Source organism: Lissotriton helveticus, chromosome 6 (genome assembly GCF_964261635.1).
Source record: "Lissotriton helveticus chromosome 6, aLisHel1.1, whole genome shotgun sequence".
In the NCBI taxonomy this organism is placed as follows: Eukaryota; Metazoa; Chordata; class Amphibia; order Caudata; family Salamandridae; genus Lissotriton; species Lissotriton helveticus.
This window is the reverse complement of record NC_136067.1, coordinates 149,103,822-149,121,731: the sequence shown is the minus strand read 5'-3', so window position 1 is coordinate 149,121,731 and position 17,910 is coordinate 149,103,822. Positions and strand designations below refer to the sequence as shown.

The 17,910-nt window shown below is 48.7% G+C and overlaps 1 protein-coding gene across 3 annotated transcripts in view; it reads right to left on the bottom strand.

The window, feature by feature from the left end:
* SPDYA (speedy/RINGO cell cycle regulator family member A) overlaps window positions 1–17,910 on the bottom strand; it is a 656,819-nt gene that overhangs the window by 287,504 nt on the left and 351,405 nt on the right. For all 3 annotated transcript variants that reach the window (XM_078647510.1, XM_078647512.1, XM_078647511.1), the window contains exon 3: window positions 630–688. In XM_078647510.1, the coding sequence (XP_078503636.1) occupies window positions 630–688 (59 nt within the window). The remainder of the gene's footprint in view (window positions 1–629; window positions 689–17,910) is intronic.

The following is a 17,910-nucleotide window of genomic DNA, read 5'->3' as shown; positions in this document are numbered from 1 at the left end:
ACTTTTAAAGCTATGGTTTTGGCCTTTAAAGCACTCCATGGCACGGGGGCGCCGTATCTCTGGAAAAGAGTCCAATTCTACCACATGCATCATGCTCTGAGATCCTCTGCGCTTCAGCTTGCACGTATCCCCAAATTCCAACGTGTACAAATTGGTAGTCGCTCCTTTCATGTGCAAGTAGCGCAACTTTGGAACAGTCTTCCTCTGGCACTTAGACTGACTCAGGACCTTCTCACTTTTAGGAAGTCACTGAAAACCTGGCTATTCCAGCAATAGCATTCATCCTAGTGAGCCTAGTGCCTTTAGTCAGCCACGACCAGGATGCTTAGAGCCGGGACACTCAATCGAGTAGCCGTGCGCTCTATAAATTCCTAGTAGCATAACATAACATAACATAGCAATATGGTAATTTTTCTAGGCAGGTCTCAATAGAGTATTTACATTAAAAGATATATTTTCACAAATATCAGGTTAAAAATTAAAAAATCAGAAAAAAGTATAGTTTGTCTTTGCAGTAAGCCTATACATGGATTCCTATTTTGTTCTAAATTGGAGACGAAGGAAGTCAGAGGAAAAGGCTATAAAATAATCTAAATCTGGGAATCAAATAGGATGAGTTTAAGTATTACCTTGTCGCCAACTTTACAGCAGCAGTCCATCCACAAAAAGTCTTGAATTAAATCATCATCTGAACAAAGTAAAATAAAACAAGAAAGACAGAAAATAATTATGCATATGGGTTTTAGAAATGTTAAGTTGGTCAGCTAAGCAACAGTTAAGATAATATGACAACATTGTGAATCGCTGACATAAAGGAACATTTCAGAGCATGGTGAAATAAAGCAAATGAGAGCAAATAATATACATTTTTCCAAAATTACAGAGATATGAGATGATGTACATGCGTATGTTTGTGAAAAGACACGCACATCTCCAAGCACTGTCCATGATTTGTCAGTTAATACAGCGTAAGAATAATACACATGCAGGATTCTGGATAACTTCTTCAACAGGTAGAACTTTATCTCATTTTACCCTTTTAAACTAAGTTAATTCAAAATATAAAGAACAATAAAAATGTGTTTAAAACTGTCATTGGGTGTCAGTCCTTTCTTTTCTTAGGCTCTTTCTTGAGGGAAAAATGATTGATGCAGTCCTTCCCAGTCTTTCCCTTGTGCTTCATAAGCTAGCACTAGGAAGTAACACGAAGGTACAAGGTAAGGTGCTAAAAAATGGCGAGGAATAGAAACAGACAGCAGAAAAAAAGGCTGTAGGGCAACTTGGAGACAAAAAAGCACTAGGCACAAAAAACTCGCAGAGAAAGCACAATCAAACATAGGCACAAATATAAACTAAAAGAAAATGATAGATATAATAAGAAATAAAGGAATGTAATAGAAAAGGTTGTTGAATCACAGCAAATTCAAAGTATTCCCAAGCAATGCAGTGCAAGGGAGATACAAAGCATTTGCCTTAAATTATAGTCTTACTAGAGATCACGTCCCATGTTGACCTGGAAGTGCTTTTGCATCACCTTAAATTGAAATTTCCCAAATATGCTTTAATCCAGTGGTTCTTAACCTTTTTACTTTTGTGGACCCACACTGAATCTTTACAGGAAGTTGGTGCCTCTCGCCTAAGTAGTGGCTGTGGTTTGAACCTCAAAAGAATACACAAAATATGGAAAGAGTCTACATTAAATAAATGCACAATTTATGAAAATGCTCATTTCATTCCAAACAAAAAAGTACAAATATACCCACTGTTTGTCAGAGAGTATATGAAAATAACAAGAAAGGGAGAGAGAGTCTAACGAGTGGATTCGTACTCCCTAAGTAGACTTGTATAAACAAAAGGAATCCACCAATAGTTCTCAAAAATGTTCCCTCCAGTGGTGGGGAGCACTTAGTGTTTTTAAAATACCCCTCACACACCAAAAGGACCCTTGGTGTCATGCTTCATCATTGGGGTCTTCGCACCCCTCTACAGGATGCGGCGTGCTGCGACCTACGACTACGCGGGAGCACTTATTACAATGACTATGCGTGGTGCGTGTGAGGGTTTTATATGAGTGAGTGGTGGGGTTATTAGTGAGTGGAAAGTTAAAAAAAACCTTGCTCGTGCGGTTGGACTAAAAATCTTTAATAGGCCCCCGGGCTGGTACTATTAAAAATATGAAGTGTGAGGTGTCTATGTAACGTTATGTACAGCGCCTCTTGTGTGCGTCGACATGTTTCGGAGATCAACTCCTTCTTCAGGACGGGGTGCACAAATCCCCACCTTACTCACGTTTCACTATGTAAAAATGTGGTTGATATTTCCAGAAAAGTGAAAAAGAAAAGCAGGCTACAATGTACCTACGGCGGAAAATCCAAAGTAAATTGCTAATTGCATTACCTGGGAAAAAAAAAGAAGAAGAAGACATCAATAATGCCCTATGCAACATGTATCTCTCCTGGAGGGGTCACCTATGAAAGACGTATAGTGTGAATTGTGCTCACTAGACAGTTGTTGTCATTCTATGAGTGAAGGTGAACCCTGTAATAAAAAAGACAAAGACATGACAAACTCACACTTAACAAAAAACACACACTCTATTCATGTGACTTTGGACCTGATGTGGAATAATCAAGGATTCATTCTTAATAATCTTTGTCTTTTTAGCAATTTACTTTGGATTTTCCGGCATAGGTACATTGTAGCCTGCTTTTCTTTTTCACTGTTCTGGAAATATCAACCACATGCGCACTGCGTAGGCGAGACCTAAAAAGGATAGTCATGCCAAAACCCTTATACCCTTTTCATAATATTCCGATCCCCCTTAAACAGCCGTTCTTCCGGGGGTTCATATCGTAGTTTATGGGGCTGATCTGGGCTGGTAAATGTGCATGAGTAGGATGGGATATTGGGCCCCATTTATTAACCACAGGTGTACTTGTGGTGCCTGATCTAAAGATATATTACCTGACAGCTCAGTCTATTGGTACCTGCCTCAAAAACCTTAGCCTCATGTGGTGATGGAATTGGAGGCTAAAGAAAGTGGCACACTGAAGACATGCTTGATGCAGCACATTAGACAGCCTAAGCATGTAACAAATACAGTTGCAACATCAAATAGGGCATGGTGGCATCTAAGTAAACAGACTGGAAAGCCTATTTTATACATAAACGTAATATACCCCAATAGCTGACAACCCAGCACTGCCTCTGAAAAAATAGTTCAGGACACATTGTGTAAGCACGGGATATTAAAGAGGGGGCAGCTCTTTGAAAATTACTTTTTCATAACATTGCCGCAATTCACAGGTAAGGGACCCACACATAAACTTGACAGGTTCATATAATAAAGACTTAGACAGGTTCTTAGGGCTGAGCTCTCGATGTTCCCATAGGAAGGTCTTGAATTCCAGCTGTTTTAAAGCTGTGACTCTAGAGTGCAATAAGGGATCAATCTCTCAGCTACGTGATTATCTAGCGACTTTAACAAAAGCCCCAACAATGGTTATCTGGTAGAAAGTCCTGTTGCTCTGCACAATTACAAGTCATATCCGTGAACTATAAAAATAAATTAATACATTTTAACTATTTGCATGGACTTCATTACACACCTGCCCACCTCCCTTAGTTGGATCCAAGCAGACCACGTAAAGGCCCAAAAGCTTAGCCACAAGGCTGATTTCATGACCTGGATTGTCTGTGCCCACGAGTTGAAACAGCCTATGAGGAAGAATTGCATACTATTGCATTAATAGTGGAGGTGTCTTTTGCGAGATCCCCACATGTCGCCCTATTAGTATGTCAAAAGAATACCCAAGGGAATACGTAAACTGACTTTGCAACTGTTGCAATTAAGAGGGCCATCATGCAATATATGAGGGGCCCAGTACTGACACAATCTAATTGGCTAAAGTGTATAGCTACATGTAAAGTCAAAGCTTACATGTTGGGAGAAATGCAAACCTTGAACTCTAGATCACAGGATTTTTGGGCACTATATCGTACATACTTAACATTGTCAAGCCTTAGAAGTCTAAATCTTGGTTTAATGATATAACATGCTACTCAAATATATATTTGTACGATGGTCCACATACATATACCTTGGATGCTGCTGTCTGTAAGTAGGTGGGTCGTGATATGACTGAAAAATTTACATTACTGCTTGTAGAGACTGATATGCTTTACTTAATCTAAGACATATATATATATAACTCATGGACAATCTGTAAACTACATTGCCAACACTCACAGAACTTTTGCACTATCGGTTGAAAATTGGGTTACTGGTTGAGGGGGAAGTAAAACCCTACTCAAGCAAGAACCACACTCTCTGCCAGGGTGAAACACAACCAAACCCCAAATTAACCTGTGCTTCACTCTCTGGTAGCTTGGCACAAAGCTGTGAGATTTAACTTAGAGGCAATGTGCACAGTAGTTATGCAGCACTTCAAACACAAATAAAGTAAAAACCCAACATGAGAAATCGCACACCAATTTAGAAATTCTATACTAATATAATAAAGAGAGAGCCCAAACCTTTGAGGCGGGTAATCTCAGGAACCACAGCACCAATCACAACACCCAATACAGCGTTGGAAAGAGCCGTTGCAGCAGAAGGACATAGGCTATGCAGACGCCCACCATATACATTTAAAAGGTAAAAGAACCGTGCCAGCAAAGTAGTCCCTTGTGGGCGTGTCTGCGTTGTGCTGCGGGCGTGACAAACGCTGGGGGCGTGTGGTACGTTCCGCCCTTCATGCCATATCTCATATCGTGTGCTCTGAGTGTGTGCTGGGGGCGTGGGCGTGTGCGGGGCGCGGGATTACGGAAAAAAAAGCGAGCGTTGTGCCCAATATTTTATTGATTTTTCTTCCCAGGTTCTGTACATTCCAGCTTCGGGTGTCCACCCTGCTCCCTTTAAATACCCCTGCACCCCATAATCATAACCCACCCGTACTCATTAAAATACCCCAACACCCTTAAACACTAACCCATCTTAACCCTATAAATATACCCTGTACCCCAAAACCCAAACCTAGCCCTGAACCCTAAAAATACCCCTGTACCCCAAAACCCAAACCTAGCCCGGAACCCTATAAATACCCCTGTACCTCAAACCCCAAACCTACCCCTGAACCCTAAAAATACCCCTGTACCCCAAAACCCAAACCTAGCCCTGAACCCTAAAAATACCCCTCTACCCCAAAACTCAAACCTACCCCTGTACCCCAAAACCCAAACCTAGCCCTGAACGCTTAAAATACTCCTGTACCCCAAACCCCAAACCTACCCCTGAACCCTAAAAATACCCCAGTAGCCCAAAACCCAAACCTAGCCCTGAACCATAAAAATAACCTTGTACCCCAAAACCCAAACCTACCCCTGAACCATAAAATACCCCTGTACCCCAAAACCCAAACCTAGCCCTGAACCCTAAAAATACCCCTGTACCCCTGTACCCCAAAACACAAACCTAGCCCTGAACCCTGTAAATACCCCTGTACCCCAAACCCCAAACCTACCCCTGAACCCTAAAAATACCCCTATACCCCCAAAACCCAAACCTAGCCCTGAACCCTAAAAATACCCCTGTACCCCAAAACCCAGACCTATTCCTAAACCCTAAAACTACCCCTGTACCCCATAACCCAAAACTATATCTGAACCCTTAAAATATCCAAACTCCCCAAAACATATACCTCAGTACCCCAAAACATATACCTCTATACCCATACTTATCCAAACATTAAAAGAAAACATGCTTTTACCATTCATGCATTTACAATGAATTTCGTTGTAAATGTATGCGTGGTAAAAGCATATAAAATGTAATGCCATGCGTTATAATGGCATTGCGGAGTCATGGTACTTTCGTAATGAAAGTATGCGGAGTGATGGTATGCGGAAAGAAAGTTGCGGAATAATGGGTGTTTACCCTCCCCCGGTAAGTACATTGGTGGCACTGCGGCCCACATCTCCAGCAACATACTCATATTTTTTCACCACCGATTTGAAAAATGCACAGGTCTCTCTCATTGATGGCCAGCACAGACATACACTTTTAGACACACCTCCCGCCACAAGTTCTAGAATTGCGAACTTTAGAGCTGGGGAGCTACGTTCGAATCTCGGCATCAGCTCAACATCCTGTGATTCCAGGCGAATCGCTTTGTCTCCCCGTGCCTACCACAAATGAATGTGTTCTTCTGTAATGTAAATTGTGCTCATGCCATGTTGTCGAGTTCGCGCTATATAATATTGCAAGGAAAAATAAAGTAGGGAAACTCGAGTTCACACACTACTGAACGCGCACTCTTAAGTGCATCAGCAGTGCACTGTGAATCGGAGCGCTTCACAGGCCTGTCACAGATAAGAAATGCTATAAAAACGAAATCCTACAAAACAATATACTACTGGCCGGCAGCAATTCATACCCGGGCAACGTCGGGACGGGCTTCTAGTACTGTATAATGTACTACATTTTTATGACCACAATGACAAAAGTCCAATCAGTAGGACTAGAGATATACAATTTAATACCTAAAAGATCAAAGGATCAACGCGGACACCTAGTCGCAAGTGACCGGGTAAAAGGTGAAAAATAAGGCTGACCACAACATAGCACGGGGTAGATACAAAAAGTGTATTTCTGCCCAGTCAGACTTAGAAGAAATGATCTGAGAAGGTAAAGTTCAGCGGGGTAAGGCTGCAGGCAGTGTCCGAGAAGGAAGCATCATTGTTGAGGAGCCGCTGGACGAAGTTGCAGTGAATATTTAAACATTCGGACGGAGTCACTTTTTTTTTTTTAAACTCTTTTTATTATTAATAAAACATAAACAAACAAGGCAAATAAAAAGCAATACAGCTGGACATGCGTTCAGGGAGGAAGAAAAGTGCATTTTCAATTTGATACAAATCATCAATGCGATGGGGGGCAGAGGGGAAATCAGAGTCACAACACATTGAGGTTTAAACAACACTAGGAATGTCGGGTCAGGGGGAAAGAGGAACATCCGGGATATCAGTGAGAGGAGGCGTACATATATCACCCCGGTAGGAGTTCCATTGGTCCCAGATTTTCCCCCACTTCTTAGGGCTGCCACGCGCCACATACACGTCTTCTCTCTAAACAAACACCAGTCCATGTTCTCCTTCCATGCTGAGACCGTGGGCGGTCTCTGGGAACCCCACAGCTGCGCGATATCTCTCTTGGCAACCATATTTCCAAGGGTCGCCCACTGGGTCTGCACAACATCATAATCAGTTGGTCCCCAAACATTCAACAAACAACGCCTGGCTTCAGGCAACAGCGCAACATTTGTGACCACCTCCATCACCGCATGCACTCGACTCCAGAAGACTGCCACTTCCGGACACTCCTAAATTATGTGAAGGAACGTACCAAGTAAACCGCATCCACGCTTACACAACCCATCCACAGCATAACCCATACGAATCAGGCGAGGGCCAGTCACATAAATCCGATGCAGGATCTTAAGCTGTACGAGTCGGAGACGGGCCGGAATCGCGACCTCCTTAGGCGAGGATATCGCCGATTGCCAGTCCTCGTCATCCAACTCTAGACCGTCACTGGTCCAGACCTCTCTAAGGTGCGCCAACAGGTCAACTCGATCGTTAATCAATTTCTTATATATCAAAGAAATAGTGCTGTCGGGAACATATCCGTCAAGCACCCGATCTTCGAGTGGAGATGATTCCGGGATAACAGTACCTTCAGGAAAAACCGAACTTAACGCGTGGCGAATCTGTAAATAACGGAAGAACTCATTATCACTCAGCTCGTATTCTACCTTCAACTCCTCAAAGGTCTTAATCCTACCCTTAGCCCAGAGATCACTCACCCTGCAAATACCGATCATATCCCATTTCTCGAAACCTTTCGTCTGCCACAAGCCGCCCAGTCTGTCAGACGCATAGAGCGGAGTCGATCACTCCATCCCCTTGCCGCATTCGCACATTGCCACACTCGAACCGCTATCTTAGTGGGTCCCGAAAGTATCCGTCCTGCAGTTTTGGAATAGAGCGCCCTGTTATAATCACCACCCGGTAGCAGCCACCTATCCATTTGTGGTAAATAAATAAATAATACCCTATTTTTGAATGCTTAAATGAATAACAGATAGCTCAATAAATAAGAGTCAAGATTCGAGGTAGTAGGAGTTTTTGCAGGTTTATTACAGCATAAGGACAGGATCAGGACAACCTGCATAGGAAGAGCAGAATGACAGGGCCCAGCAGGACAACTGGGACCCAGTAGGGGAAAAGGATGCCCAGCAGCTGCTGGGGCTAGGTCTGGGATGAGCTTGGAATGAGCTTGGAATGAGCGCGCTAGCATTCAATAACAAGATACAGGCATATATACATAGCGCAAACACATAGCAGTACATTGCAGTAGGCGTAACAGTGGGTGGAGTAGAAGGCGTGACGTGTAGCAGTCGCGAAAGATAACAGTAAAAGTGGGTGTAACTGGGAGTTTACATAGACATGTGATGCAAACGTAACAGAATATGTCATGAATGGGCGGAAACATAGGAGGGGGCTACCTAAGGAGCCGGGACCTCTAACCTAATGGTGCGCGAAAACGGGCAATGACGTGTTACTAGGAGAAGCTGGGGGCTACGAACTCTGTGCTAGGAGTAGAGACTAGAGTCTGGAGGGTCGGAGCGACATGTACCTAAACCCTATCTAGTATCTGATGTTTAGGGAACATGTTGATATAAACTAAGAGTCAGGAGGGGAAAAGCTAACTTGATTCTAAGACTGGACCATGCATTATTCTACACGTAGTGCGTGATGAAGAATATTAAATGACCATTAATACAGTATTTCTCTAACGTGGAGCCGAATAGGCTAGACAATGACGGAAACTATTGATGCAGTTCAGTAGCTTAGGAATGCAGAAGAGGAGGACTGAACTGATAACTGGAACTATAACATACTTTTGGCAGACTCAGAGGCAGAGCCAAGCTGCACCGGGCACTGCGAGGCAGGAAGTAAGTGAAAGGTCGAGGATACAGGTGGGGGCTGTATCGCTCCTCAGCGAGGCTTTCAGGAGACAGGAGCTGAATCTGTGGTCCGGGCCCTGTTGAGGCCTAGAAACGGGGACTTTATAATGGAATAACGTGCACACTGAGAAACGTGGCAACATAACTTTACATAGGCCTGATATTCGTATTATTCACGAGGACTGGAAAATGACATATCAGAGATGGACACAACTATAATTGCGTCAGTAATCAGACATGGGGAATAACATATGCATATTGGTCATGCACACATAACATATGATGGATGAGGCGTAGGGACACAGAACATGGCGAAATTTACTTTTCCACACATTGCAAACGCAGGATTTAACGCGGGACCGTACATTGCATGATTGATAGCCCCCAGCTGAGGCCCAATAGTATCGCCTAATATCCGGAAGTGCGATACCGCCGTCGTACCAGGGAAGCGTCAGTTTGGCGAGGGCGATACGCGAACGGCCGTCCCATATCAACCACCTCTGCAGACTCTCCACCTCCCAGAAATAGCTTGCCGGAATGACATCAAACGTATTCTGAAGCACGTATAAAAACTGCGGCAAGGACATCATTTTAAAAAGGGCTGCACGCCCGAGGGGGGACAATGGCAGTTTACGCCAGGCCACAACGTCAGATTTTAACCGTTGGAGCGGAGGAAGCAGATTACGATCATAACGGACCCCGGGGTCTAATGTAATAAAGACCCCCAAATACTTGAATCCCATCTGCGTCACCTGCATGGGGCAACCTCACGGCAAAGAAGGAGCGTCACCAGAGAGTACATAGACAAAGGACTTAGTCCAATTAATCACAAGGCCGGAGTTCCTCCCGAACGAGTTCAGAACATCAAACAGTACAATCAGCGACTTCCGAGGTGACGTGAGATACAACAAGATGTCGTCTGCATAGAGTGATATTTGATCCTCAAAGTCTGGGGTCCACCGGATACCCTTCATCGATGGCTCCCACCGCAGCCAAGCCGCAAGAGGTTCCAAGGCGAGGGCAAAAAGAAGCGGGGACACGGACATCCCTGCCGCGTGCCCCTCCCAAGAACAAAGGACTCCGAAACTCGACCGTTCACCACAATCTGGGCTAATGGTTCCGTATACAAAAGTTTCACCCAACCAATGAAACCGGGACCAAAACCAAACTTTGCAAGGGCGGCCCAGAGATACGGCCATTCCACTGTATCAAAGGCCATCGTAGCATCTAAGGAAGCCAAGATGGCCGGTTCCCGCAGTGACGCTGCTCTCGCGAGAACGCCATGCAAGCGCCGCAAGTTCAATGCTGTATTACGATGTGGAATGAAATCAGACTGATCCGGATGGATCAGGTCACCAATGACTTTTATCAAGCGGTTAGCGAGCAACTTTGCGAGGATCTTGGGCTCAGCATTCAGCAGCGAAATAGGCCTATAAGAAGCGCAGCGATCCCGCGGCTTCCCTTCCTTGTGAATCACCACGATGGTCGCAAGTCGCTGATCACGGGGGAGGGAGCTGATGTCTCGCGATTCCAGAAACATATCACGAAGATACGGCGCCATTGTGTCAGGATGCAGCTTGTAAAGCTCAATGGGGAGACCATTTGGCCCATAGCTTTTCCCGAACGGACGGACCCCTTCTGTTCAATATCTACCTACAACCTCTGATTCTAATGCTCAACCAAATGGACTGCCAGGTGTATAACTATGCGGATGACACCCAAATCATCATCCAACTGGATGATGGCCAGGATGCCTTCGCAAGATTGCAAAACATTCTGAGAAGCACAGCCAACTGGATGTCCAGGAATTTCCTAAAGATCAATCCGGATAAGACCGAGGTGTTGCCTATTACCATCGCTGGCAACCCATGGAATGATCAATTTTGGCCTAGGGAGCTGGGTATGCCCCCGGAATCGGCGGCAGTGGTCAAAAGCCTGGGCATCCATGTGGACGGTAAATTGTCCATGAAAAAACAAGTTACGGCTGTAGTCGGCACCTGTGCCGGCCTTCTCCGACAACTCAGGAAAGTCGCCTCGTTGCTATCCTTCCCCACCTTGAGGAGTGCGGTCTCTGCTATGATTCTAGCCATTCTGGATTATGGCAACTCGTTGTATATAGGATTACCGCAAAGACTCCTTAATAAAATGCAGGTTGTCATGAATGACGCTGCTAGACTCATCTTTAAAAAGCCGAGGAACAAGGAGCATGCATCCCCCCTCTTGCGTGAACTACACTGGCTGCCATTCAAGCAAAGGCTAATGTTTAAGGGGCTGTGCATAGTCCATAAAGCCCTTTATGGTAGGGCACCAAGCTACATGAAATCACGCCTGACTCTCTACAGGCCGGGTAGGGCGTTAAGATCTGCAGAAGCTACCCTCCTTGTTCAACCACGCTGTAGACTGGCTACTGTGGGAGGTCGTGCTTTCTCTTACACACTGCCAGCTCTCTGGAATAAATTGCCACTGGAACTGCGGAAAGAAACTAAGCTGCTGCCCTTCCGAAAGAAATTAAAAACTGTGCTCTTTCAGCAAGCGTGGGGTTGCCCCTGATTCGTGACCAGCTGTATCTTTCTGAACCGCCATGACGACCCTGACAAAGCGCTTAGAGACCCCTGGGTTATAATGCGCTATATAAATCAAATAAATAAATAAATATATAGCGAGGGCTACCTCGTCAACTGAAAGTGCTGCGTCCATCAGGCCCCTGTCCGAATCCGACAAGCAAGGCAACGCAATGTCTTGTAATAGCTGATGTGAATCTCCTCAGGTCTATCGGAAACCGGGGAATACACTTCACGAAAATATTCAGCAAAACACTCAACGATCTCAACAGGGTCAGTCACTCGCACACCATCAGTTCCCTCAATCACAGGCACCACACGACTCGCTCCCTCCTTTCTGTCTAACCAAGCGATCAGTTTCCCAGCCTTGTCTCCCACAGCATACAGCCGTCCCTGCTGCTCTCTACTCATAATTCTAGCAGCATCTGTTACCAATGCCCTATAATCAAGCTGTTTAAGACTGAGGACATGAACCTTATCAGGTGTGATACCCAGCTCCAAATCCCCTTCCAGCTCAGCTATTTCGGTCTCGAGGCGTACCACTGCTTCATTTTTGCTTTTCTTGGCACAAGCGATTAATGATAGCGCCTGTCCACGAATGACCATCTTGAAAGCCTCCCATAGTGAAACAGGTGAGGACACAGATCCCACATTCTCAGTGAAATACTGATCCAGAGACTTGACCAACTCAGCCCGGGTTTTGGGGTTACGGAAATACCAAGGATTAATCGGGGCCACACGACCCTCAGCCGCACCCGGAGAGCGCTGCCGCATGCTGGGCGCGGCGATATCCGGAGGGGAACCATGATCCCCGGATCCGCCGAGGAGACCTGGCGGACTGACGACTGCACGGGACCCCACCGTCGCGGGAGGCTTGGACGGGGGCGGCCCCCGGCAACCCATCGCGGCGAGAGCACGCGGAGGCCGGTGCGGACCCGGCCGCTCAGCGCTGGAAGCCGGAGAAATCGCCTGCAGGTGACCCTGAGACTTTCCCAATTCAAAATGGCGCCATCGGAATGAGTCTGCGGGGGAGAGGTGTGGAACGGCTCTAGCGACCTGCGGGGACCCATGAGTCTGGTGCCTAAGTGCCAACACCATAGAGCGCCACTTAGACGCCACGCGGCGGAGGGTGCCAGGGAGCAACAACACGTGCACCCCCGAGGTGAGCTCAGATGCCCGACCCGGGCCCCCGATCCGAGGCCCCCTAGGGAACACTGACCAGCTGTGCCTGCACCCGGCGGAGGGACCGGGAGTGGCGGGCGGCGGTAGGGGAGCGCCCCGACCACCCCGGCGGCACAACAGAGAAGCAGAAAGTGTGGGGTGCGACCACACGGAGAGCCTCCCGCCTCCCATATCGAGAGCACACCACAGGCCCCCGCGACCGGGCGTCAGGGGGCCCACCTGGAAGTGCAGCACTAGACGGAGGGGACCTCGGAAGCCCGATCTGCTCAGCGCCGCTACAGACAGGAGATTGAATCACTTCTGATAGGCCGGATCGGACCGATAGGTCACCCACACCACCCATGGGACGAACACAGCGGGCGGTGCCCGTGACGCCGGCGCCAGCACAGAGAAGATCACCCTCCCTGGGCCCCTCACGCGGATCGAAAACCGGGGGTCCTCCGCAGGAATCGGACATGTCCACGAAGCTAGACAAAGTCCTGGCGGCCATCGAGCACTCACGAGTCTCCATGGAAACCAAATTCGGGGAACTGGCCTCGGACATCACGCTATTACGCGACGACCATAGGAAGCTGGCAGATAAGGTGAAGCAAGAGAGTCACACGCTCCATGAACTAAAGCCTCAGGTCCAGCTCAATCAAAAAGCCATCAAGGACCTACAGGAGAAGGTCAATTTCCTGGAACACAAGGCGGACGATTTAGAGGGACGCTCCCGCCGGAGCAACATACGTCTGATCAACCTGCCGGAGGGAGTGGAGAAAGAAGACCCTATTCGATATATCGAGACTTGGATAAAAACGTTCACCCGGGCCCAAGACCTAACGCCGTTCTTCTCAGTAGAAAGGGCACACAGGGTCCCGACTGGACGACCTCGAGCTGGCCTCCCGCCCAGACCATTCCTTCTGAAACTCCTGCATTATCAGGACAGGGACACGATCCTACGGGCGGCCAGGCAAGCGAAAGTCCTCAGGGTGGAAGACAAAAACGTGATGGTGTTCCCGGACTATTCCCAAGCAGTACAACGCCAACGTGCCACATTCCTGGCAGTAAAGCAAGCCCTGCGCCAACTTAAGATACCATATGCCCTCCTGTTCCCGGCCCGCCTCAAGATCATCTATGAAGATACCACACACTTCTTCACGGACCCCGCGGAGGCGAGACACTGGTTGGATCATCGCAGTCAGCCTCGATCAGACCGCGAAGACACACCGTCGAGCTCGGCATCCAGCAGACGGCGGCGACTCCGTGCCAGAAAGGTCACTCTCCCACAGATGAACCGACCGCCGTCGCCCAGCGTCAAACGCGTCCCGGACTTGGAACAAATCTTAGCAGACCGACGGAAAGCCATTCAGGCAGCTGCGGAGGTCGGGCAACTGGAAGCCGAACAGGAGGCGGATCGCGGCCCCCACATCTTTACATCCGAGGATGAAGGTCAGAGTGACGTCCGCACCTCCAGGGATGGTTCCGCCTCCCCGCCACTGGTGACCCCACAGACGGCGGATACACTCATCTGATGGCGACTGACACATCCAGCGGTAAGGTTGCGATGACGGAGCAGCCAGCCGACAGCGGAGGTCGGGAAGACACGCCTAAGGTATGGGTGGTAGCATACACACACACAGAGACACAATACGGCGGGTGGCCTTGACCCGAGATCGGGGCTCCACCGCTTCACCACCCCCTCACACCAAACGAACTAGAGACAGTACGAGATGTACAGTTTGGGCTCATCGTGCCTTGCAATGGGCCCCTTCAGTTGGGACTGTTTCCCATATGTTGTTACCATGTTACGCTCCTTCCCTTTTAACCCTGATACCTACACGGGAGATGGTGATTTGGTCGCGGTGGAATCAAGTGCGGAGGGAGGTGATGCGGGTGGGAGTGACTCTGGGTGTAGCCGAGAGCTGGCGGGTACACCGACCAATACGACTGACGCGCTCACATGACAAAACCCCCTAACACGGACTTTACCTTTATCACACTAAACGTCAGGGGGTTGCACACGGCAAGCAAACGATATGCAGTTTATGCCTATCTAAAGAGACAACAGGCACATATAGCTCTCTTACAAGAGACTCACCTGACGACAGCGGAAGTCAGCAAGTTACAGAGGAAGTGGAGGGGTGTGATCTGTGCCACGGGGTACTCCGCATTTGCCAGGGGCACACTAATCTGGGTCAGACCGGGAGTCCCCTTCCGTGAACAATCCAGGGCGGTAGATAAGGAGGGACGCTATGTATTACTGGAAGGACAACTGGATGGGCAGTCTATCCTGATAGGCAGCATCTATGCCCCCAATGTAGAGCAGAACGTCTTTTGGTCTAGCCTCACAAACACGCTGGCACATTACACCCACACCCCTTGGCTCCTGGGAGGGGATTATAACAGTGTCTTAGACACGATCCTCGACCGGTCCCGCCCCCCACCACCACGATCACCGATATACAGACAGACGGAACTCTTTAATGCGTGGGTTCGACACTGGACACTGACGGACATGTGGAGAGCGTTGAACCCCACGACAAAACTATACTCATTTCACTCCATTCCACACGACATTCGCGTGAGACTTGATCGATTTCTCTGCTCACCTGATATACACGCCAAAACCAGTCACACAGACTACCTAGGCAGAGTGCTATCGGATCATGACGCCCATGTCCTGACCCTTCGATGGAAACCGCCACATCCCCCAGTACCGACCTGGAAGCTCCCTCGGGAGTGCCTCACAGACCAGGCATTCACACATGATCACGGGGAACACCTGCAGGAACACTTCAGACTCAATGCGGGCTCGGCGTCCTCTAGTCTTGTGGAGTGGGATGCACACAAAGTGGTAGCGAGGGGACACTGCATCCAGCAAGTGCTAGGGGTACGACAGGTACTAGAACGCGCATTACACACTACAGAACAGAAGCTGGCAACCATGCTGCGAGCGGATGATCGCGGCGAGGTGACCCAGCTGCAAATAGCAGAGGCTAAGACAAAATACGCCGAGACACTGCGGGACCTGCGTAAATACAACTTCAGAAAATACGCCGGCAAGGTACACCGGGAGGGCAACAGGGGTGGCACACTCTTAGCATGGATAGCTCGACAGGACCCCGACTTGAAACCTATGACGGAAATCACAGACCAGACCGGTCGCCTCCAAACATCCCAGATAGCGATCATGCAGGTTTTTTACACATATTACTCGCACATATACCAGACCCCTAGCCAAGGCGACACCCTCGTGGCGTCCAACTTCCTAATCCCGTTGCCTATCCCCCAAGTCTCGCCAGCGCTCCGGAAGGACCTAGACAGGAAACTAACACAGACCGAGATCAAGGCAGCGATAGGGATGCTTGCCAGAAACAAGCCCCCAGGCATGGACGGCTTCCCCCTCGAGTATTACCAGACTTTCTTAGCTTGCCTTGCCCCACGTCTAACGACTATGTTCGAAGATGCACTCGGAGCGGGAGTCCTCCCACGCTCCCTCAGAGAATCACTGATAGTGTCGTTCCTAAAACCACATAGGGACCCCCAGCTCCCATCATCCTACAGGCCGATCACATTACTTAACTCAGACTGTAAAATCCTTGGTAAACTGTTAGCGACGAGGTATGCCCAGGTCGTGCCCCAGTTGGTCCACACCGACCAAAACGGATTTGTACCAAACCGCAACACATCCCAAAATCTCCGTAGGCTCTTCCATGTCCAAGACATAACTCGAGCCCAGTTCCCGAATGCAGCTTGCCTCATACTAGACCTCGAGAAGGCATTTGACACCCTCCTATGGCCATATTTGTTCGAAGTCATCGCCAAGAACAACTTTGGCTCCCGCCTAATCGCTTACACCAAGCTCCTGTACACACAACTCAAGTCCAGGGTCTGGATCGGCGCCTATACCTCTTCGGAATTCACCGTAGACAGAGGGACTAGACAAGGATGCCCGTTGTCACCCCTCTTGTTCGCCTTGGCGGTCGAACCTTTGGCGATACGCCTAAGACGAGAGGGTGAAGACTGGGGTATCCCCCTGGCGCAATCGTGGCACTGCGTATCTCTGTACGCAGATGACCTCCTGATTTATGTTAGGGATGCCACGAGCGACCTGACGTGCATCTGGAGGACACTGGAGGAGTTTGCGATAGTGTCGGGCCTAAGGGTCAACTGGGGGAAATCATCCATACACCCGTTGAGCCCCCATATGGCCCCCTTCGAAATTCAAATGGGTACCCAATCACTCGCCTGGAATGCCGACGCCCCCCGATACCTGGGAGTACGGCTGTACCACACCCCGGAGGACTTATACACAGGGAATCATCGTAGAACGCTAGCTGGTCTCCGATCAGCGGTCAACTTCTGGAAGACACTCCCACTGGCGCCAATAGGCCGAGTGGCACTGGCAAAAATGATTATGGTCCCCGCCTGCTGTATAGCTTTGCGAATCTCCCAGTGATCCCACCTCGATCATTCTTCGGAGAACTGAACACTCTTCTGATAGACCTGATATGGGGAGGGGGTCGAAAGCGGGTGGCACTCTCCACGCTCTACCTGCCTACCACGGAGGGGGGACTGGGAGCGCCGGCCTTTGAGGCATACTTTCTAGCGGCCCAGCTCCAGTGGCTGTCCTACTGGACGGCAGGACGCCACACAGGAGAAACCATCACAGCTACTGGTCCTATCTCGCAGGCCGCGATCGTCAGACTTTTGTTGCCAGGCACTAAACCCCTGCGGACTCGTCCACTGCGGGTGTCTGTTGCCCGGACGTGCATGATGCGTATACACCGCATGTCCAAAACACAGCCGCCATATTCGCCTTTGTTGCCATTAGTGGGTTTCCCTCGCAGGGATTTGCATTATTCCCCGGGCACGCTCCGGATCTGGACAGAGCTGGCGATCACGGAGGTCGGATCTCTGTTCGAAGACGGACAGTTGCAGACGTTCGAGCAGATGATGGACCGATACGACCTGCCCCCGGGACAGTTTTTGCTCCATAGGCAATTATTAGATAGCAGCGGTACGCACTGGAACTCGGAGGCCGGCGAACCCACGACACATCCAGTGATTCACACGATCATGCACATGGGGGTGGGGAGACACTTAGTAACATGGCTCTACAGAGCGGTGCGTTCGCTAATCCTCCCATCCCTCCAGTC